At 41.4% G+C, this 23,021-nt stretch overlaps 1 protein-coding gene across 2 annotated transcripts in view; it reads right to left on the bottom strand.

Moving 5' to 3' along the window:
* Positions 1-23,021, bottom strand: part of APH1B (aph-1 homolog B, gamma-secretase subunit) — a 42,321-nt gene that overhangs the window by 7,375 nt on the left and 11,925 nt on the right. For both annotated transcript variants that reach the window (XM_070378047.1, XM_005894554.2), the window contains one exon: positions 5,555-5,682. In XM_070378047.1, coding sequence (XP_070234148.1) covers positions 5,555-5,682 — 128 coding nt within the window. The remainder of the gene's footprint in view (positions 1-5,554; positions 5,683-23,021) is intronic.

Raw genomic sequence — 23,021 nt, 5'->3', positions numbered from 1 at the left:
TCCTAAGTGCTGATGAAGAGGTGGAGAAAATACAACTCATAAATCAATGGTGGAGTGTAAGTTGATACAACCTCTCTGAAAAAGTGAGTGGTATGAACAATCGACATATGTACACCCCATGACAAGGAATTCTACCCCAGGTATACATCCAGAAGAAATATGCATACATTTTTACCAAGAGATACACACTAGAATGTTCAAAGCAGTACTGTTCACAATGGTTAAAACCTGGAGACAGCATAAATGCCTCTCTGTTGTGGAATGGATAAATGACGGTACAGTCATACCGTAGAACACTATTCTGCAAAGAAATAGCAATCAATAGCTATAAACTAATTAATTTCCCAAACAAAGATTGAGTGAAAGGAGTCAGACGCAAGAGCAAACACTGTACTGTTCTGTTTAATAAATACCAAAAGGCAGGGCAAGGTATCGAGTCAGAAGTCAGGACCGTGGTTATCCCTGGAGGGGTGTGGGGGGCGGGGAGCAGTGAAGTAGCACCAGGAAGCTCATGGCAGCAGATGTTTTAGCTTTCATTTGGGTTTGAGTGACATTGGTGTGTTCACACTGGGAAAATTCATCAAGATGCACACACTGGACCTGGGTGGTCTAGTGGTTAAGACTCTGCGCTTCCAATGCAGGGGGCGTGGGTTTGATCCATGGTTGGGGAAATAAGATCCCACATGCTGCTCAGTGAAGCCCAAAGATTAGAAAAAAAAAAAAAAGATGTACACTTTTGATTCATATACTTTACTGTACATGTGCTGTATTCATAAAACTTAAAACTTTTTCTGAAATCTGTCATTCAGAGACAACTATTGTTAACATTTTGGTATGTAATCTTTCAAATTTTCTGGGTTCTTTTCAATCATCAGAGAGAATAATATAAACTTTTCAATATTCAACAATAGTTACTGGCCATCTCCTATGTGCCAGGGATTCAGGATACAAAGATTGACAAGATCCCATCCTTGATGATCAAACCCTAATTGGAGACGTAGATGTAAAAGCTGTATCAAATAAAATAATGCTGGCCAGGGAGAAGGGTTATAACACAGCTATAAAAAGGGGCTAGGATAGTGCTTTCAGAAATGTGCACCTTTTCCAGGAAGGCCTCACATGAAATGAACAGTTTTCTAAGCTGACCTAGGTTAGGGGGGAGACCCATCACTGCAGATATTACAGCATGAACAACCTGTGAGCCACACTGGGTCAGTTCAGATAGAGTGTATGATATGAACTATGGGGAGCAGCAAGAGCTAAGTTTAGCACCAGTAAGATTCAGTAACAGGCTTATGTCAAACGAAGAGGTCTGGGTTTTATTCCACTGGCCTCTGCTACAACCCATCACTCTCTCTTCCTTAATACACTTAGCTTCAGGACACCTGACTCCTGGTTCTCTTCCTACGTCACTAAGTTGCTCCTTCTCAGTCTCCGTGGCTGGGTTCTGCTCTTGCCCCAGCCTCAAGGTTGGAATGCCCCAGGGCTTAGTCCTCTGGCCTCTTCTCTCGTCTGCTTAGACTCACTCCCTGTAATGACCTTTTTAAGCTTGGATTTCTCTCCCAAACTCCAGACTTTTTCATCCAGATACCCACCTTGGATGTCCAACAGGCACCTCCAAGGTACCAGGACCAAAGAGGACTCCTGCTCTCCCTCACAAGCTTCTCCATCCCAGCTGATGGCAACTCCATCCTTTGAGTTGCCCAGGCTCAAAATTTTGAAGATGTCCTTGGCTCCTCTTTCTCTCCCTAGCGTTATCCAGTCTGTCAGGAAACAGCTATTAGCTCTACTATCAGAAACATGTCCTGAATCTGAACATTTCTCATTGTCTCCATTGCTATCTCACCCAAGGTGTCCCCATCCTTCTCTTGATGATTTAATTTCTTCCCCTGTTACAGTCTACTCTGAAAACAGCAGTCAAAGTGAGCCTTTTAAAACGTGATTCAAATCAAGTCCCTGTATCCAACACCCTACAGGAATCCATTTCACTAAGGCTAAAAGCCCAAGCCTTGCATTATCTAGATATGGTTCCCATTTCCAACCATGACTTCCATCCCCAATTTCAAATCTGTGACAGTATCTCCTACTAACTTCCCCTGGCTCATGGTTCTGGCCACTCTCGCTTCCATAAACGTGCCAAGCATGTTAGTCTTAGGACTTTGCCACTAGCTGTTCAGTCTGTCATGTTCCTTCTCCAGACAGCCACATCACCAACTTCACTTCTTTGCTTAAATGTCACCTTCACAATGAAGCTGACTTTGAACTACCTAGTTTGAAAATTCAACATCCCCAGCCCCTACAATCTAGAATCTTTTTTTTTTTAATTACTTATTTTGGCTGTACTGGGTCTTAGTTGTATCATGTGAGATCTAGTTCGCTGACCAGGAATCGAATCCAAGTCCCCTACAATGGGAGCAAAGAGTCTTCCCCACTGGACCACCAGGGAGGTCCCTTGAGCCCTTTGAACCCACTCTACTTTCCCTTTTTTCTCACAGCACCAATCAATTTCTAACATATTTCGTTTTATTATGTCTATTGCTTATTGTCTCTCTATCCACTAGATAGTAAAGGCACAGTTTTTTTTTTTTTTTCCTGTAAATTGTTTTGCTCATCTAGAACAGTGTCTGTAATACAGAAGGCACTATTTGCTGAATGAATGAATGGTGGACTGGATCCATAAGAAGGACATTGGCTTTTTCTTGCTATTTCCTTTCTGACTATTAAAGTATATACAGTAGAAACTTTGGAACATGTTGAAAATCATAAAGAATAAAAGAACCCATCCAGAGATGAAAACTGTTAATACTTTAATGCATTCTCTCTCCAATTATTTTTCCATGAAGATTTGACTTTACATAGTTGTCATCATTGGAGAAGGACACGGCAACCCACTCCAGTATTCTTGCCTAGAGAATCCCATGGACAGAGGAGCCTGGTGGGCTGCCATCTATGGGGTCGCACAGAGTCAGACACAACTGAGGCGACTTAGCATGCATGCATGCATTGGAGAAGGAAATGGCAACCCACACCAGTATTCTTGCCTGGAGAATCCCAGAGATGGAGGGGCCTGGTGGGCTGCCATCTGTGGGGTCGCACAGAGTCAGACACAACTGAGGCGACTTAGCAGCAGCAGCAGCAGCTGCCATCATATTAAGGGTAACTTTAGTATGACTGAAATGTTTTAGGTAGGGAAGGCAAGAAGACTGTTCTTTAGATGGGTGAGAGAGCAGAGTCCAGTATAAGAAAACTTGATATGAACTCTAAATGGATGGAGAAGAAAGAAACATGAAGCAGGACACCATCAGAAGGAACTTTTGAATACTTTAGGTGAGAAATGATGACGGTCTAGATGAGGCAATGGCTGGGATCATTCTAAGTATATGACAAGTTATGATTAAAATCAGACCAAAGCATTAAACAGTGCTTTAAAAATACACCTAGTCAAGTATCCTTTTCAACTTTCTTTTGAAAACTGGCATTTTAATACCAGTGAGGAGGGATTAAGATGGGTACTCTTTGGGAGGGGGTTTCACATTTTTTTGGCCATGTGGCATGTGGGTGGGATCTTAGTTCCCTAACCAGGGATCAAACCTGAGCCCCCTGCATTGGAAACTTGGAGTCTTAACCACTGGACGGCCAGGGAAGTCCCAGGCACTCTTGATATTAATCAGAATGATTAACAATAGTATAACCCTTTTGGAGAGAATTTTAGCAATCTGCCTCAAGGGCTTTAATATATATATATATATAATTTTTTTAGATTTTAATATTAAGAGCTTTTTTTGATGTGGACCATTTTAAGGTTTTTATTGAATTTGTTACAGTATTGTTCCTTTTATATATTTTGGTTTTTTGGCCTCCAGCCATGTGGGATCTTAACTCCCGATCAGAGGATCAGAGATTGAACTGGCATCCCGTGCATTGGAAGTCAAAGTCTTAATTACTGGACCATCAAGGAAGTTCCCAATATTTATTATGCCATTTTTCTGGGCGACAGCGATGAACTGTCTCGTCCTAACAAAATTAGCATAGTTATAGTTCTTCCCAAAAGTAAAGTATCTTGAGGAAGGAAATCCTTTTTCTAATTTGCACGAAAGTGACATATTAAATTTTTTTTGGATAAAATTTTATTAAAAATCTAGAAAGTGAGTTCTTGTATATAATGCTTTCTAACACAGATTAAATTATCTCTTTAAAAATTAATTAATTAATTTATTTGTGATGGTACTAGGTCTTCATTACTGCACTCGAGCTTTCTCTAGTTGTGAAGATCAGGGACTACTATTCGTGGCGGTGCACAGGTTTCTCACTGCGGTGGCTTCTCTTGTTGCAGAGCAAGGGTTCTAGGTACTCGGGCTTCAGTAGTTGTGGCTTGCAGGCCCTACAGCAGGGCTCAGTAATTGTGCACAGGCTTTAGTTGCTCTTGGCATGCAGAATCTTTCCAGACCAGAGATCGAACCTGTGTCCCCTGCATTGGCAGACAGGTTCGTATCCACTGTTGCTGCTGCTAAGTTGCTTCAGTCATGTCCGACTCTGTGTGACCGCATAGACGGCCCACTGTCTTATACATACATATAGCCCACCAGGCTCCCCTGTCCCTGGGATTCTCCAGGCAAGAACACTGGAGTGGGTTGCCATTTCCTTCTTCAATGCATGAAAGTGAAAAGTGAAAGTGAAGTCACTCAGTCGTGTCCGACTCTAATGACCCCATGGACTGCAGCCCAGCAGGCTCCATGGGATTTTCCAGGCAAGAGTACTGGAGTGGGGTGCCACCGCCCTCTCCGTCATATCCACTGTACCACCAAGGAAATCCTTAAATTGTCTTTTGAGTTTGTCTGAAGTCTTTTTTTTCCCTCAAGCTGCAGACAGGTTTTTATTTTATTTATTTATTTTTGACATTAAAAAAAACTGAATAGTTGATTTGTGCCAATTTCTGCTGTACAGCAAAGTGACTCAGTTTATACACATATATACATTTTTAAAATATTCTCTTTCATTATGGTTTGTCCCAGGAGATTGGATATAGTTCCCTGTGCTATACAGTATTCGATTTGACTTCCTAACTCCATTCATTAGAATCTGAACAACATATTGAAAAAGTTTCATATACAATGATGTTCAATTCAAAACAGCTTTCTAATAACCAAAAGTAGAAAAACAAATGATCAGTTAAGCAAACTATAATTTTATGTAATGATATAAAAAGCTATTAAAATGTAAATATTAAAAGGATCCATAATAATGTAGAAATTGCTTAAAATGTGTTCCATAACATAAGCATAATGCAAGACTATTTCAGGTTTGACTAACTTAATTAAAAGAAGACAACTACCAAAAAGAAATAGTTTATGAGATCAACCAACAAATTAATAGTTATCTTTCTATAGTAAGACTTGGATGATTTAATCTATCATTCACTCATTGTTTTAAATGACTTTTTCTGAATTTCCTCATTATCCCACGAGAGTGTATTTCACTTAGAGTGGAATCTATCACTTCAGATGTGTGGACTTAAAGCTCCAAAACCCAGTTCGAGCAGATTTGCAATACTCACCAGGGCTGACACCAGCAGATGGGAGAGAAGAACTACAAGAAGGGTATACCACTTCTTCTTCTCACAGCCATCGAAAAACACGATGCCCCAGAACACGTGCAGCAGCGTGATCACCAGTGTCATGAAAGCTGGAAGACAGGCAAGCATTAGTGCCCAGTCGCAGGTGAGCAGACCCCAAAGTCCACTGAACACGCCCTTGGACGCAGGCTCTTGGGGTGCCCCGCACTAGTGTGAGGGTTCACCCACAAGTGACAGAGGACCCTGCCACAACATTCGCGTGAACAGTAATTCTGAAAGCAACATTTCTGAACCAGGGGCCAGCTCTGCAGCAGCTTCTCACCTAGAATGTGAACCGGTCAAACAGTCAACCTGGATCTGGCTTTCAAGGAGTTTCTCTTAGGAACAAAATAAAATTACTCTGATATATACTCAGCTTTTCCAAGTTGGCCTTCTGTACTAATCAAGAAGCTTTTTTTTTTTTTTCCACTAATCAAGAAACTTTTTTTTTTTTGGCCACACAACAAGATGTGTGGGATCTTAGTTCCCTGATCAGGGATTGAATCCATGCCCCCTGCACTGGATGCTCAGAGGGTGTCTACCACTGGACCACCAGTGAGGCCCCCAAGAAACTTTTCTAAATTAAAACAAGTGTCTTTGATTTAAACAAGTCTTCTCATTAAAGTGGAATTTCTTCTTGGATCTTTTTTTAAGGCCAGTGGGAGAATAAAAATATTAGAAATTGCAATAATCATCTAAGATTCTTCTTAAGCAATGGAAACTGAATCCGATCAGTACACACAGGTTTTTCTATGGAATACTGTGTGTGTGCACGCATGTATGTGTGTGTCCTGCATCCTGGAGATTTTTTACTTAAAATGAGCAAGTTTCAGGAACTCCTTGGCCATCTAGTGGTTAGGACTCTGTGTTCTCACTGCCAAGGGACGGGGTTCGATCCCTTGTTGGAGAACTAAATTTCACAAGCCATGAGGTATGGCCAAAAAGAGAGAGAGAAAGCAAGTTCTGGATATTCTGAAAGCTTCAACGTGGGGATGAATGAATAAACCAGAATGAATAATCAGGATGAATAAACCAGAATGAATAAACTGTGGTGTATTCACACAGTGGAATACTTACATGTTCTATAATGGTCTCAAGAAAATAATGTTGAGTGGGGGAAAAGCACATTGTGAGAAAATGCCCATATTTCAGTTATACGAAGTCAAAAGGCAAATTATCACAGAGACATAACTGTTGAGGTTGGAGGAAAGCAATTTGTTACATCTAGTGAGAGTGTTTCAGCAAATAATGAGAAATACTTTACAGGAGAAGGGGGATAGAAAAAAAAAACAACTTTGGAACAATAGCAGACTAAACTAAAGTGATTTATTTTAATCCCACTGATGATCCTTGAAAGGGCAGTTTCCCTGAAGATATAGATGCCTGGCTGTGTGACAGTGTATAGAGTTGAGACAACTGAAAGCACCCAGTAGTTCATTTTATGTCAGAAAAGACCAGAGTAGAAACTGTGATTCACAGACACAGACGTTCATACTCTAAGGCTTTTCTAAAGCCTACATGTCAATCAAGTGTCAAGAGAAAGCAATGACACCACTAATGAGTCATCTGTTCATCAGCTATGTGAAAGGAAGATCAAAATGGAGTCAGTGTTGCTAATAGAACTCTCTAAATAGAGCCAGGCGGCCATTAAGGAAGTGTGACTTAGGCATAGCTTAGCTGAGATGGAATCTGATATTTTTACCTGATGAAGTCATAAACCTGCCAGAAACTCAAGACACTTCTTAAACCCTTACCCTAGAATAACTCACGAGAGTCTACCCACTTAATGGACCACTACCCTAAAACAACATGTGATTCCTTAAGGACAAATATTTTCTAACTTATGTCCATCACAGTTCTTACCACTCAACTTTTAACAACCTCATAGCCTTTTGTCTTATTAGGCCCGACTCTATTTCTTCCGTGGGACTTTCTTTCAAGACTACCCATTCTTGTAAGACTACAAATCTGGGTCTTCCAACTAGTAATTCTTAAGACTCCAGAACACTCTTATTTGCAGCCTCCTGCTTTATCTTTTGTTTGACAGCTCTATTTGCCCTCTCCTCTACACATTACCACGAATATTGAAACCAGCCAATCATCTTCCTATGGTCAAGTCTGAGAGTTCAGATACCTCGAAAATGCTCTTACTTATGGACTTTTTAGTTCATTCTCATCCAAAAGAGCATTACTCTGTTTCAGACAAGCATTCTCAAGGAATCACTAGCCTTGAACTTTCTTCCAAATTCTAGGTGAGTATTTCTGCATGCAAGGCTCTTTCCTGATAAAAATTCTCTCTGATGGACTGACTCTGTCTCTAAAGTAAAGTCCAAGCATCTCAGGTTAGCATCCAAGGCCCTCTGCAACCTAGACCCAAACTACTATCCTCTACTCATCTTCAAACACATCCTACTTGGTAGGAAACCAGAAGTCCTACATATACTCTCTCTGTGCCTCTATGTTCTCATTTTTTTAATTGGCTGTCCCTTTCGCCTGAATCCTCTACCCCTCGCCACCACCCTGCCCTTTTCACCCCACCTAAATCTTACTTCTATTTAACACCTAGCTCAATGCCATCCCCTTAATGACGTCATCCTGATGCCTCCTCTGTTTTTGCACTCCACACACAGTTACTGAGCGCCTAGAGAGTCTGCCTGGGGACGATGCCTATGGCTCTAGGGCCGCACAGCCCTCAGCTGGGATCCTGGCCCCGCAGTGTGCCTTCGGGCGAGCGATCCAACTCCCCCGAGCTTGTGTCCTTTATTTCCAAAATGCAAATAATGCCCCAGGCTGTTGTGTAGGGAAGAACAGTGCTTTGCAAACCGTAGTTTTTCAATAAATGACGATTACTATGTGCTATGTTGTCTAGATTCAAAGATGAATATAAGCCAGGACCTTCAATTTAGTGAGTTGCACTAACACGTTGGAAAGTGAAGCAAAGCAGCAAGCAATTATCACATGTACCCAAGCTTCCTGGGTACCTGACTATGTTTTAAAACGTATTCTCAGACTGTCTTGGTGGTCCAATGGTAAAGAACCAACGCAGGGGACATGGGTTTGATCCCTGGTCCAGGAAGATTCCACATGCTGTGGAGCAACTAAGTCCATGGGCTGCCGCTACTGAAGTCTGTGCACTCGAAAGCCTGTGCTCCAAAACGAGAGTGGCCACCAGAATGAGAAGCTGAGCACCACAGGAAGAGCAGCCCCCGTTCGCCCCCCGTTTGCTGCAACTAGAGAAAGCCCGAGCACAGCAACAAAGACCCAGCACAGCCAAAAATAAGTGAATAAAACACTTTAAATATGCACTCCTTCACTCCTGTGGATTTCTTCTTCATCTAACACTGGAGTATTACTCTTACATTTACTTTCTTCCCTTCTCTTTTATTAATCCATACAAAGATTTATTAGCACCTACTACGGGCCAGGCTTCCCTGGTGACTCAGATGGTAAAGAATCTGCCTGCAATGCAGGACACCTGGGTTCGATCCCTGGGTTGGGAAGACCCCCTGGAGGAAGGAATGGCAACCCACTCCAGTATTCCTGCTTGGAGAATTCCATCAACAGAAGAGCTTGGAGGGCTACAGTCCATGGGGTCGCAAAGAGTCAGACATGACTGAGCGACTAAGCACATGGCCAGGCAACAGGGCTATCCCAGAGGATAAAACACAGTCCCAAGGAACTTCCTTTTCAGAAAACAAGCCCATTTTTTTCAGTTTACTATGTTTTATTAACACAATACCTAAACAGGATCTCTCAGACATTTATTAAAACACTGGTATTCCTATTTGATGGCTTATTTATTTAGCTAGCACTAGTTCCAAATCTGGAGAAGGAAATGGCAACCCACTCCAGTATTCTTGCCTGGAGAATCCCAGGGACGGGGGAACCTGGTGGGCTGCTGTCTATGGGGTCGCACAGAGTTGGACACGACTGAAGCGATTTAGCAGCAGCAGTTCCAAATCAGGAAAGGAGTACATCAAGGCTTTATATTGTCACCCTGCTTATTTAATTTATATGCAGGGTACCTCATGAGAAATGCTGGACTGGATGAAACACAAGCTGGAATCAAGATTCCCCTGAGAAATATCAATAAGCTCAGATACGCAGATGACACCACCCTTATGGCAGAAAGCGAAGAAGAACTGAAGACCCTCTTGATGAATGTGAAAGAGGAAAGTGAAAAAGTTGGCTTAAAGCCCAAATATTCAGAAAACTAAGATCATGGCATCTGGTCCCATCACTTCATGGCAAATACACGGGGAAACAGTGACAGACTTTATATTTGGAGCCAGACAGGGAAATAGTGGCTGATCTTATTTTTGGGGGCTCCAAAATCACTGCAGATGGTGACTGCAGCCATGAAAGTAAAAGACGCTTGCTCTCTGGAAGAAAAGTTATGACCAACCTAAACAGCATATTAAGAAGCAGAGACATTACTTTGCCAACAAAGGTCCGTCTAGTCAAGGCTATGGTTTTTCCAGTGGTCAGGTATGGAATTGAGAACTGGACTATAAAGAAAGATGAGTGCCAAAGAATTGACGGTTTTGAACTGTGGTGTTGGAGAAGACTCTTGAGAGTCCCTTGGACTGCAAGGAGATCCAAGCAGTCAATCCTAAAGGAAATCAGTCCTGAATATTCATTGGAAGGACTGATGCTGAAGCTGAAACTCCAATACTTTGGCCACCTGATGCAAAGAACTGACTCACTGGAAAAGACCCTGATTCTGGGAAATATTGAAGGCAGGAAGAGAAGGGGACAACAGAGGATGAGATGGTTGAATGGCATCACCTACTCAATGGACACGCTGCTGCTGCTAAGTCGGTTCAGTCGTGTCCGACTCTGTGCGACCCCATAGACGGCAGCCTACCAGGCTCCCCTGTCCTCGGGATTCTCCAGGCAAGAATACTGGAGTGAGTTGCCATTTCCTTCTCCAATGCATCAAAGTGAAAAGTCAAAATGAAGTCGCTCAGTCGTGTCCGACTCTTAGCGACCTCATGGACTGCAGCCTACCAGGCTCCTCCATCCATGGGATTTTCCAGGCAAGAGTACTGGAGTGGGGTGCCATTGCCTTCTCCTCAATGGACATGAGTTGGAGTAAATTCCGGGAGTTGGTGATGGACAGGGAGGCCTGGTATATGCTGCGGTTCATGGGGTCGCAAAGAATCAGACATGACTGAGTGACTGAATTGAACTGAGTTTCTATTATTAGATGGCTTCTATGGTCATAAGCCTTTACTATTACAATGTGCTGCTTAGATTACTGGGATTTGTTTTTCCTAATTGGTTAGAGGTCCAACAGAAACTGAGACCTGAATATCTAAAATGATTCTGTCATATACATGTAGCTAGAGCTACATACACACTATTTTGATACTTCTCTATAGTAAATGGAATTAACTACAATTAGAAATGAAGATTTGTTAATAGTATCACTAGGGTACTGTCTGGAGAAGGTGATGGCACCCCACTCCAGTGCTCTTGCCTGGACAATCCCACGGGCGGAGGAGCCTGGTAGGCTGCAGTCCATCGGGTCTCGAAGAGTCGGACACGACTGAGCGACTTCACTTTTAATTTTCACTTTCATGCACTGGAGAAGGAAATGGCAACCCACTCCAGTGTTCTTGCCTGGAGAATCCCAGGGACGGGGGAGCCTGGTGGGCTGCCATCTAAGGGGTCGCACAGAGTCGGACACGACTGAAGCAACTTAGCAGCAGCAGCAGCAGCAGGGTACTGTCTTTTATTTACTAAACCTTTCTCATGTCATGTTCCTAAAGATACAAAATTCTAAAAGTCCTTCAATGAATCAATGAATCTAATTCTAAAATTTAGCTTTTTTTTTTTTGCCTTACCACACAACACGCAGGATCTTAGTTCCCCAACTAGGGACTGAACCCAGGAAACCTGCAGTGGAAGCTCAGAGTCCTAACCACTGGACCACCAGGGAATCCCCATTGCTTTGTTCTAATACTCTTAAAAGTTAAAAAAAATTTCAAGACTTTCCTGGTGGTCCAGTGGCTAAGACTATGCGCTCCCAATGCAGGGGGCCCCGGGTTCAATCCCTGATCAGGGAACTAGATCCCACATGACACCACTAAAGGTCCTGATGCCACAGTGACGATTGAAGATCCTGAGTGCTGCAAATAAGACCTGGCACAGCCAAATTAAATATTTTTTTTTAACGAAAAAATACTTTTCTAAGTTAACTATAAGAATATCAAAATTATGTGCTTTTATAATCCAGATTAATAAAAAGAGCTTCCGTAATTTCTAATATTTGGGAACATCAATCAGAAAGCTGAAGAGTGCTAAGAAGTATTGTACATCTGTTTGTGAAACTATAGCTTTCTAGTTTTGTTTTGTTTTTAGCTTGCTAGTTTGATAATGGACTTCCTCTTCTAATAACCTTTTACACATTCTCTTGGTAGAGAATGTTTCAATCCAACCTATTTCTAAAGAAAATGTTTCAGTGTTATCTCTAAGAGGCTACATTTACTATTTGGTTCATCAATCCTTGCTGAACACAGCCCAAGCTTTCCAGCACACAAACTCATAACTATCTTCATTTTCATGCTTGTCCCTCTCTCCCTCATTCCCAGTATCTACTTTTCTGTCCTTACAGACAACAGCCTAATATAGCTACTGATTCTAATACTAGCATGGAAACAGCTATCTGGCTTCCCCTGCCAACTTCAGAGAATGTCTATAACCAGGCTAGAGAGCGCCACAGGCTGCTGCTGCTGGGTGGTGGCAACAACAGGCAGAGGAGGACTTCCCAAAGCCAAGGCTCAAACTCAGCTGCCCAGAGCCACGGTGTGATTACTAAAGGGCTCCTGATTTCTCTTCCCCAGTAAGAGAAGGGTCTGGCGCATCAAGGTTCTGCAAAGTGACAGCCTCTCCTCTTTCCTTCCTGGTTGCAGAAACTCGCCAGATCCTGGAGAGATCTCTAGTGACCTAGCCCAAGTCAGACCCCAGAACACATCTAGTGCTTTTGAAAATGCTTTTCCAGTAATAAGGATTTAACTTTACATTTTTGCTTTAAAAACTGTAACAGAATTCTGTTATCTAGTTTATTGTAATATAAATGTACATTTATTACTAACCAAGTAACATTCTCCCACATTAAAATAAGACATTTTGAACGCCATCTCATATAGCCATAAGAAAGGCATAGTACTAGCCCTTAATACCAACCAGATCAAAAAGAAAATGTCCTGAAAGCAATCTGAATATAAACAATATAACACTATGAAATATCATTTCAGATTTATGAAAATGCTCCTGAAGGACATTCACGAGCTGAACAGACTGCCAAGGAAACAATGTTATGCTGACAAGCCCCAGAGCAGATGGTGACAAATGATGAAATTCTCTCCTCCAATCAGTGTGGAGAGTCAGCGTTGGGAAGCCCCTTAAATGCTGTCTGATCCAGTCCCCTGTGCAATGAAAAAGCAGATCCCACACAGGGTCCACTTCCAATTACTCCCAGTTTAGAAGCTTATTTCATCACAACAGTCACTATGGGAAAGTCTCTTCTCAAACTGAACCCAAATCTGGCCTTTTAATTTGGTGAATCTCAAGTGGGGTGATTTTGCCCCCAGAGGTCACCTGTCAATGTCTGTAGACATTTTTGGTTGCCACACTGCGGGTGGGGTACTTCTGGCTTCTAGTAGACAGAAGCCAGGGATGCTGTTGAACATCCTACAATACACAAGACAGCCCCCGCCACCGCCCCAACAAAGAACTCCAAAGACCAATAGTAACAAGGCTGAGAAATCTTTTACCAGCTCCTGCTTCTTAAGAAGCCTAGGAAGGTTCTTTGAAGAACCAAAAGTCAACTCTTTTTTCCCATATGTGGCACATTAAAAATACCTGAAACTCCCTGTTATAGCTCAACTATTGTCACAAAAATGCTGCATAAGAAACCACGCCAAACTCACTGGCCAGAGCTGCCATTGGCACGTAGGGTGTAAGGCAGTGCTTATAGGAACCTGGGGTACAAGTTCCTAATTCAGTGTGTGTGGGCTCTCAGGGTTCTATTAATACTTTGCATGTTGTAAAGCAATTATCCTTTGATTAAAAATAAATTAATTTAAAAAATACTTTGTATGACTGCTTCACTGACTTCATGAAATTAACTAGGACCTTCCCACATCTGATATTGCCCTGGAATGGCTGCAGGTTTACCTTACCCACCATCAGGTTTATCTTTTCTTAAAATGCTTGCTCCAAACCAGCTCTCAAACTTCCACTCCTAAAGCCATATCTAAAGCAAAACCGAGCCCATAAGAACCTGGATGGAGATTTAAATGGAAGTTAGAGGTAACATTTGCAGTTGGATTAGATGTGACTTAATGAAAAAACAGGAGAATCAGGATTACTCCAAGCTTTTGGGCCTGAGCAACAGGAAGGATGGAAGTGCTTCAGCTGAGATGAGGGAGACCACAGAGGTACTCCGCTCTAAAGACGCTGTCCCTCTGTCTTCTGTCCTCCAGAAATGCTTGTAGGTCCAGGATACTGTAAATCATTGTTTCGGTGAATGTAAGGAGAAAGTCCCCTGAGAAATGGAAAAACAGCCTACCATTTGAAACAAGGCACTTCAATCTCAAGATAGAAACATTCAAGAAGATCTTTGTAAATGAAAATATTCAAGTAAATGTTTGGCTAAGAACTTGAGAATGAAAAAGATGGTAAAATCTGATAGCTCCGTCTCTTAAAATAAACCTCAAGCTTGATTAATCCCTTAAAAGAACCATGAAGATTTCCAAACATCTATGCATGTAAGAAAAGCGGTTTGGGGAAACTGAGCTAAAACCTGTTCCAGGAATAGTGTTGGAAAACTTCAGATAACACCAATGAGACGTGTTGCAACGTGAACAATTCCCTCAGAAACCGAGCCATGCAGCCACCCCGAGGGGAACAGGGTGGTTCTCTCTAGCAGAGCAGGGGAGAGGGAGAAGATGAACTGGTAGAAGCGGTTCCAGTGCTGATGAGAATCCTTGGTGAGATGTGAGCACAGAGCAGGTCAGTAAATGCCAGGGGCCCAGCCATGGCGCTGCAGAGGATCAGGAAGGCCAGGCTCATCAATAAAGCTGAAGACAGGATTTTTTTTTCTCCTTGCAAATTATTAATATTGGGTGTCATGGGTAAATTAATATTCCTATAGAACTAAATGAAGGAAGATACTACGCTGAATGATATTTTTAAAAAAAAGACTACTTTTTCCCAATGCAAATCATCTTTACAGGGTACTATCATGGCTGGTCATCGTGGCTATGAAAAAAAACTCTGTAAGATTCATTGAAGAAAAAGACACTAAACACACACCAAATAAATAAATGTTTATTTATTCATAGCACCAAATGTTAAAGGCAGCAGTAGATAAAGAAAATAAGGACCAATTCACATGTGAGGATGACACAGACCTCAGACTTCTCTGGTGGCCCAGTGGCTAAGATTTCCAATGCAAAGGGCCAAGGTTCGATCCCTGGTCAGGAAACTAGATCCCACATGCTGCCCACTAAAGATCCTGGCATGCTGCAATGAAGACTGAAGATCCTACATGCCACAACTAAGACCAGACACAGCCAAATAAATAAATAAAAGAGGATATAAGGCCTGGAGAGACAGAAGCACAAGGCTTCAGGCTGCTTGAGCTGCAAAGGGGTCAGCAGGGCCTCTTCCCAGCCACGGGAGCAAGGAGACGTCAGTGTCTCAGAAGGTTACCGGGGACACCCGTGGAAGAGCCGCAGGCTGTGGCATTCTTTCAGCCACTCTCTGACGCAATTCACTGAACTGCCTGTCTGTGCTCTGCCGTCTATGGGGTTGCACAGAGTCGGACACGACTGAAGCGACTTAGCAGCAGCAGCAGCTCTCCCTGAAGATGGCCACCTGGGCTCCGCACACTTGATAATGTATCACAGGCTACTAGAGCCTGCAACAGGCCAAGGCTTGGGGAGAGGAAATTTACAAAGTATAACCTTAACATTTTCAGTTATTTGAGCAACTTGAAGGAAAGACTATTGCACTACTGATGTAAAGAAAGCACAGAATGAAAATACATCTTTGGTGACAAAGCCAATGACAGTATATGAAGTATCCTTGTATCACCAGCAGAGACAGTTGGGATCATTTATTATAATTAAGACTCTAACAAATTCAGAAAAAGATAAGAATTGCAGATTAAGCTTTATAGTCAATTACTTTCTCTGTATCATTAATAATGTAATAGTTCCTCTACCACTTTGGAATTGGTAGTTATTAGATAGTTTTTGGACAAGGCAATGGCACCCCACTCCAGTACTCTTGCCTGGAAAATCCATGGACGGAGGAGCCTGGTGGGATGCTGTCCATGGGGTCGAGAAGAGTCGGACACGACTGAGAGACTTCACTTTCACTTTTCACTTTCATGCACTGGAGAAGGAAATGGCAACCTACTCCAGTGTTCTTGCCTGGAGAATCCCAGGGAGCCTGGTGGGCTGCCGTCTCTGGGGTCGCACAGAGTCAGACACGACTGAAGCGACTTAGCAGCAGCAGCAGCAGAGATAGTTTTGCACACCAAGTGCTTTCACTTAAAAGTCTAAACATTTAACAAACTGCCACATTATAGAGATTATACTCAAAATACTGTGGGGATAAAAGTAAAATGAATTAAAAAAAAAAACTCACTGGGTTTCAACAAGAAAGATTTACTCTCATGCTCATTTGTCTAGAGGATGACTATGCTTTGGCTGATCAAGTGAGCCCAGGCTCAGCTGGACAGCTCTGTTACTAGTACAGCTGGGTTGGCTTGTCACTGCAGGCTGGGCCCAGGTCTGCTTTATACACGCTCATTCTGTGGTCCAGGCTAAAGGGGCATTAACTACGGGGCATGTTCTCTGGTCCATGACCCAGATCCGAAGAGGGCAGAACCAACCATGCAAGTGCTTTTTAAGTCACTGACTTATATCCAGTTAGTGACTTACATTACATTAGCCATTTGGCCAATTCGTGTCACAGGACTGAGGTCAAAGTCAGCGATAGGCAAGCACAATCTAGTCATCATAAGGCAATGGAAGGATGTGGATGTATAATTTTACTACAGCAGAATGACAAATTTGGACAAAAATGGAATCTCCCACATTCCCTTTCATTTTTCTTTAAGCTCAATATTCCTCTGCCCTTCAGTCATACAGCTTCTAGGTTTTTCACCATACGAATGATGTTCTTCTACACCAACTTTAGTGCTTCAGTATTCCTATTAAATCACAATGCTCAGAACTGAACACAAGGACTTCCCTAGTGGCCCAGTGGTTGAGAATCTGCCTGCCAATGCGGGAAACACAGGTTCAATCCCTGGTCTGGAAATGTTACACACACTGAGTGGGCCAACTAAGCCCATGTGCCACAACTACCGAGCCCTAACTGCTGAAGCTGGTGCTCTGCAACAAGAGAAGCCACTGCCATGAGAAGCTCACACACCACAGCTAGAGTAGCCTCCACTGGCCACTACTAGAGAAAGTCCGTGCTCAGTATCAAAGACCCAGCACAGCCAGAAATAAGCAAATATAATTACTTTGAAGAAATAAAAAAGAACTGAACATGATACTTCACATGCGATCTGACCCGTACTGACTTCTCCAAATAAAAGGTTTAGTAGCTAAAAAGTTGAAAATCTCACCTAGACAAGAGCACTGCCAAGAAAATATAATGTAAATGAAATGACTTAGGGAAGTTTTAAAAATAAAACATCAGATATTCTTACTGAGTAATTAATACATTTTTCTTCTAAATCATAAGGGAGCCGATTCAGACTGATGAACCCAGATACCACATAAATCAGAGGAATTATCCTTTCTCTAAATGCTATGCTTCAAGAACCAAATTCTCTACCCTTAGGCCATTTTATAGTTTATAAAGCACTTAAATATATGCTAATTTCATTTAATTCTTTATAACCCGGAGCTAGGTATTATTTTTGCCTCTGATGAAAGATGAGGAAATTGAAGGCTGGACGGAAGTCCAGTACTTCTGTACCCATGAACACTGTCTGTCTTACCTCCGGGACTACTAGGAAGACTGCTTCCCTCTGCCTGGAACACTCCTTCCCAACACCCAGCTTGCTATGCCAGCGTACCTACTATTCATCCTTTAACTTTCTACTGACAGCACTTCCTCCATAAGCAATGCCTACCTTTCCTTTTTTTTCAAAAAATATTTATGAGTTCATCTAGAAACAAAGAACTCCACAAAGTGCTGGGGATACTGCAGGAAACAAGGCAGAGTCTTTGCCCTTTTATGGCTGAGCATCCAGTTGGGGTGAAAGACACAAATAACTACACAGTTGACTAATTACCTACAAATATGGTAAGTATTACAAAGGAGAAGCACTGATACAATGAGTGGGTGAGAGCTGTTGTGTGCATTCATGGCTCTTCCTCATCACAGTACTTAGCGCACTTTGTTACCATCAGTTGTTTGTCTTTATTCCCCACTGTGAGTGGAAAGTATATACAGACTGGGCTGTTGAATAAAAATATTTATTTATGGAATGAGAGATTAAATGATCAAAGGACTTGCCTAAAATACTAAATTAATGAGCCAGGATATGACTTGAACTTAAGACTCAATTCCCATATCTTGCCTCTATACAGAATTTCTAAGAAATGGTAATGATTCTAATAAAAGTTAATGTTAGCCTGCTACACAACTACAAACAAAAAGAATTAACTTATAATACATTTAATTTATAAACTATGCTTAGTTGCTACATGACAACCTATGTACATACAGGTATCACATAGTATATAACTTGTACTAACAGATACACTAATTAGATCTCATAGTCTTTTTTATTCTGGTTATTACTTAGCCATTTGTAATGGAGTACAGTAAAGAGCCTCTTGAGGAAAGTGAAAGAAGAGAGTGAAAAAGTTGGCTTAAAGCTCAACATTCAGAAAACTAAGATCATGGCATCTGGTCCCATCACTTCATGGCAAATAGATGGGGAAACAGTGGAAACAGTGACAGACTATTTTTTTGGGCTCCAAAATCACTGCAGATGGTGACTGCAGCCATGAAATTAAAAGACGCTTACTCCTTGGAAGGAAAATTATGATCAACTTAGACAGCATATTAAAAAGCAGAAACATTACTTTGCTAATGAAGGTCTGTCTAATCAAGGCTATGGTTTTTCCAATAGTCATGTATGGATGTGAGAGTTGGACCATAAACAAAGTTGAGCTCCAAAGAATTGATGCTTTTGAACTGTGGTGTTGGAGAAGACTCTTGAGAGTCCCTTGGACTACAAGGAGATCCAACCAGTCCATCCTAAAGGAAATCAATACTGAATAATCATTGCAAGGACTGATGCTGAAGTTGAAACTCCATTACTTCGGCCACCTGATGCAAAGAACTGACTCATCTGAGAAGACCCTGATGCTGGGAAAGACTGAAGGCAGGAGGAGAAGGGGACAACAGAGGATGAGATGGTTGGATGGCATCACCAACTCAATGGATATGAGTTTGAGTAAACTCCAGGAGTTGGTGAAGGACAGGGAGACCTGGTGTGCTGCAGTCCATGGGGTCGCAAAGAGTTGGACACGACTGAATGACTGAACTAAACTGAAACTAAATGAAAAATTTTAAATGATCTCATGCTTAAATACATGGTAATAGCAGCAAATAATACATACAATAAACACAAATACAAGCAAATTTGAGATTATATTCTTAAATGCAATAAGCAATTTCTTAAATGTATAATTCAAAATTTATGCTCCAAAGAATGATGTTATAACAAATAAACTCTAGCACATGATAAAGTAACAGGTATTCCTGACTCTATAGGTACACATTCATAGTATGGTCAGCCTGCTATCCTAACTTAGCTAAAGATATTCAGTTCAGTTCAGTTACTCAGTCATGTCCAACTCTTTGCGACCCCATGAACCGCAGCACACCAGGCTTCCCTGTCCATCACCAACTCCCGGAGTCCACCCAAACCCATGTACGTTGAGTCGGTGACGCCATCAAACCATTTCATCCTGTCGTCCCCTTTTCCTCCTGCTCCCAATTCCTCCCAGTATCCGGGTCTTTTCCAATGAGTCAGCTCTTAGCATCAGGTGGCCAAAGTATTGGAGTTTCAGCTTCAACATCAGTCCTTCCAATGAACACCCAGGACTGATCTCCTTTAGGATGGACTGCTTGGATCTCCTTGCAGTCCAAAGGACTCTGAAGAGTCTTCTCCAACACCACAGTTCAAAAGCATCAATTCTTCAGCGCTTAGCTTTCTTTATAGTCCAACTCTCACATCCATACACGACCACAGGAAAAGCCATAGCCTTGACTAGACGAACCTTTGTTGGCAAAGTAACATCTCTGCTTTTGAGTAAGCGTCTTTTAATTTCATGGCTGAAATCACCATCTGCAGTGATTTTGGAGCCAAGAAAAATAAAGTCAGCTACTGTTTCCCCATCTATTTGCCATGAAGTGATGGGACTGGATGCCATGATCTTAGTTTTCTGAATGTTGAGCTTTACGCCAACTTTTTCACTCTCCTCTTTCTCTTTCATCAAGGGACTTTTTAGTTCCTCTTCACTTTCTGCCATAAGGGTGGTGTCATCTGCATATCTGAGGTCATTGATATTTCTCCCAGCAATCTTGATTCCAACTTGTGCTTCATCCAGCCCAGCGTTTCTCATGATGTACTCTGCATATAAGTTAAATAAGCAGGGTGACAATATACAGCCTTGATGTACTCCTTTTCCTATTTGGAACCAGACTATTGTTCCATGTCCGGTTCTAACTGTTGCTTCCTCACCTGCATACAGATTTCTCAAGAAGGAGGTCAGGTGGTCTGGTGGGCCCATCTCTTTCAGAATTTTCCACAGTTTATTGTGATCCACACAGTCAAAGGCTTTGGCATAGTCAATAAAGCAGAAATAGATGTTTTTCTGGAACTCTCTTGCTTTTTCGATGATCCAGCGAATGTTGGCAATTTGATCTCTGGTTTCTCTGCCATTTCAGCTTGAATATCTGGAACTTCATGGTTCATGTATTGCTGAAGCCTGGCTTGGAGAATTTTAAGCATCACTTTACTACCGTGTGAGATGAGTGCAATTGTGCGGTAGTTTGAGCATTCTTTGGCATTGCCTTTCTTTGGCATTGGAATGAAAACTGACCTTTTCCAGTCCTGTGGCCACTGATAAGTTTTCCAAATTTGCTGGCATATTGAGTGCAGCACTTTCACCGCATCATCTTTCAGGATTTGAAAAAGCTCAACTGGAATTCTATCACCTCCATTAGCTCTGCTCGTAGTGATGCTTCCTAAGGCCCACTTGAGTTCACATTCCAGGATGTCTGGCTCTAGGTCAGTGATCACACCATCGTGATTATCTGGGTCATGAAGATCTTTTTTGTACAGTTCTTCTGTGTATTCTTGCCACCTCTAAAGATATTATCTAAAGATATTATAACACTTTTTTTCTTGAATTTACAGAAGTCACACATACTATCACCAAATTGCTGCACATTTTTTACTTTCTTCTAAAAGAATCTTTTTAAGTCAATCTTGCAAAAACAGCCTAGCTCTCTAAAGGGAATTAGCGCCATCTAGTGACAGAAGCTGGTAGAAAAATAAATTTCATTAGGAGACTGTTATTTGAGAAGCAAAGAAGAAAACTGCTTATGTAGCAGTATAATACACTGATTTAGAAAAATACAGAAAACTCTAGCACCCCCTCCTGGCTATGTTTTATTAATTTATATTGGATTCTAACAGATTTTAGCTACTTGTACTCCAGTTCTAAAAAAATACTAAGACTCCTTATTACGATCATTTTTTTACGTTGTCAGAAATATTCTAGTTATGGGATGTTTAAAAGGAAGATAATTTGCTCTGTTAGAGGCACGACTAAATCAGTATGACCCACTGTACTAACATACTTTCCTTTCCCTTAACTTGCAGCCAGATGTGAAGGGCCTTGACTTTATCCTGCAGGCCTTGAAAAGCCCTTACCTAGTTTTACACAGGGAAGATTTATTTGGGGACAGTATAAAGGATGGATACCTATAGAAAGTGTGTTGAGGAAAGACTAACCAGGTGGGGGTTAATGGTAGTAATCTAGACAGGAGGTAACAAGGCCTAAACCGAAATGATGAACAAGAGTCCACTGGGTTAGAGGATCACTGTAACATGCAGGATATCTGTCAACTTTTTACTGCAGCAATTTTTTAAATTCGGTTATACCTCATCTTATCCTGGAGAAGGAAATGGCAACCCACTCCAGTATTCTTGCCTGGGAAATTCTGTGGACAAAGGAGCCTGGCGGGCTACAGTCTATGGGGTCGCAGAGAGTCCAGCGTCACTGAGCGACTAACACTTTCATCTTATATCTTTTCTGTTATTACTTCAAACTGCCTTGACGAGATTAATCACTTTTTGGGGGGGTCTTATTCCCCCTCCAAAATGATAAGCTCCTTGAAGACAAATTACTTTTATAAAGATGTTAAAGATGATTTAATTAAAAGAATCTGTGCATGGGGTCATTTATTTCAATGATATAGCTTATGAAGACAAAAAAAATACAGTGGTGTTTTAGAAAACTATTTTTTGATAGATTCTTGTGTAATTTAGGAGAGATTTTATACTAATTATGTACACTACCAACTCTTAAACGTGTGATCATTGTATCACGGGGACAATATTCATCTGGTGGATGAAAAAGCAGTTTGAAATATATTGGCTTTTTTTTATAGGCATCTTTGGATAAAGGTGAACTCAACTATTTTTTTTTTTTAAAGAATACAGTACAGTTTATTTTTAAATGTTCAAAAGCAAGAAGACTAAATATATTTTTTCAGATACACACATGAAGGTAAAACTTCCAGGTTTTAGCATCAAAGTAAAACATCTGTACATGTTAAAAACCTAACATCTGTACATGTTAAAAACCTAACTTTCAGACCTGGCTAACCCAGGGACTGAACACCACAAAATCAGGGCCGCAGTTTCCTGTGGGGGAGGAGTGGGGAGGAGCAAGGGACTCTAAGTTCCTGCTCATGTTCCAGTTCTTAAGAAACAAGGAAGATGGGTTGTTACAGTTGCAATTTTAGATATGGTACACACATTTTTTAGATAAGTGACATTACCTCACATTAAATAAGAACTGTTTTCCTTCCTCTCAATTTCAAGATTAAATTATACTTTCCATCCCCAAAAGCAGCCAAGATGACAAACTATAAAGATTAGTCCTTACACTGCCAATAAATAAAAACAAAAACAACACAGGCAGAACACTTTGACTGAAATCACAGCAAGATCCTCTATGACTGACCTCCTAGAGTAATGGAAATAAAAACAAAAATAAACAAATGGGACCTAATTAAGTTTTTGCACAATGACAGAAACTACAAGCAAAGTGAAAAGAAAACC

The sequence above is a fragment of the Bos mutus genome, chromosome 10 (assembly GCF_027580195.1).
Source record: "Bos mutus isolate GX-2022 chromosome 10, NWIPB_WYAK_1.1, whole genome shotgun sequence".
NCBI classification, from domain to species: domain Eukaryota; kingdom Metazoa; phylum Chordata; class Mammalia; order Artiodactyla; family Bovidae; genus Bos; species Bos mutus.
The sequence above is the reverse complement of the archived record's forward strand: the minus strand, read 5'-3'. Positions and strand labels throughout refer to the sequence as shown.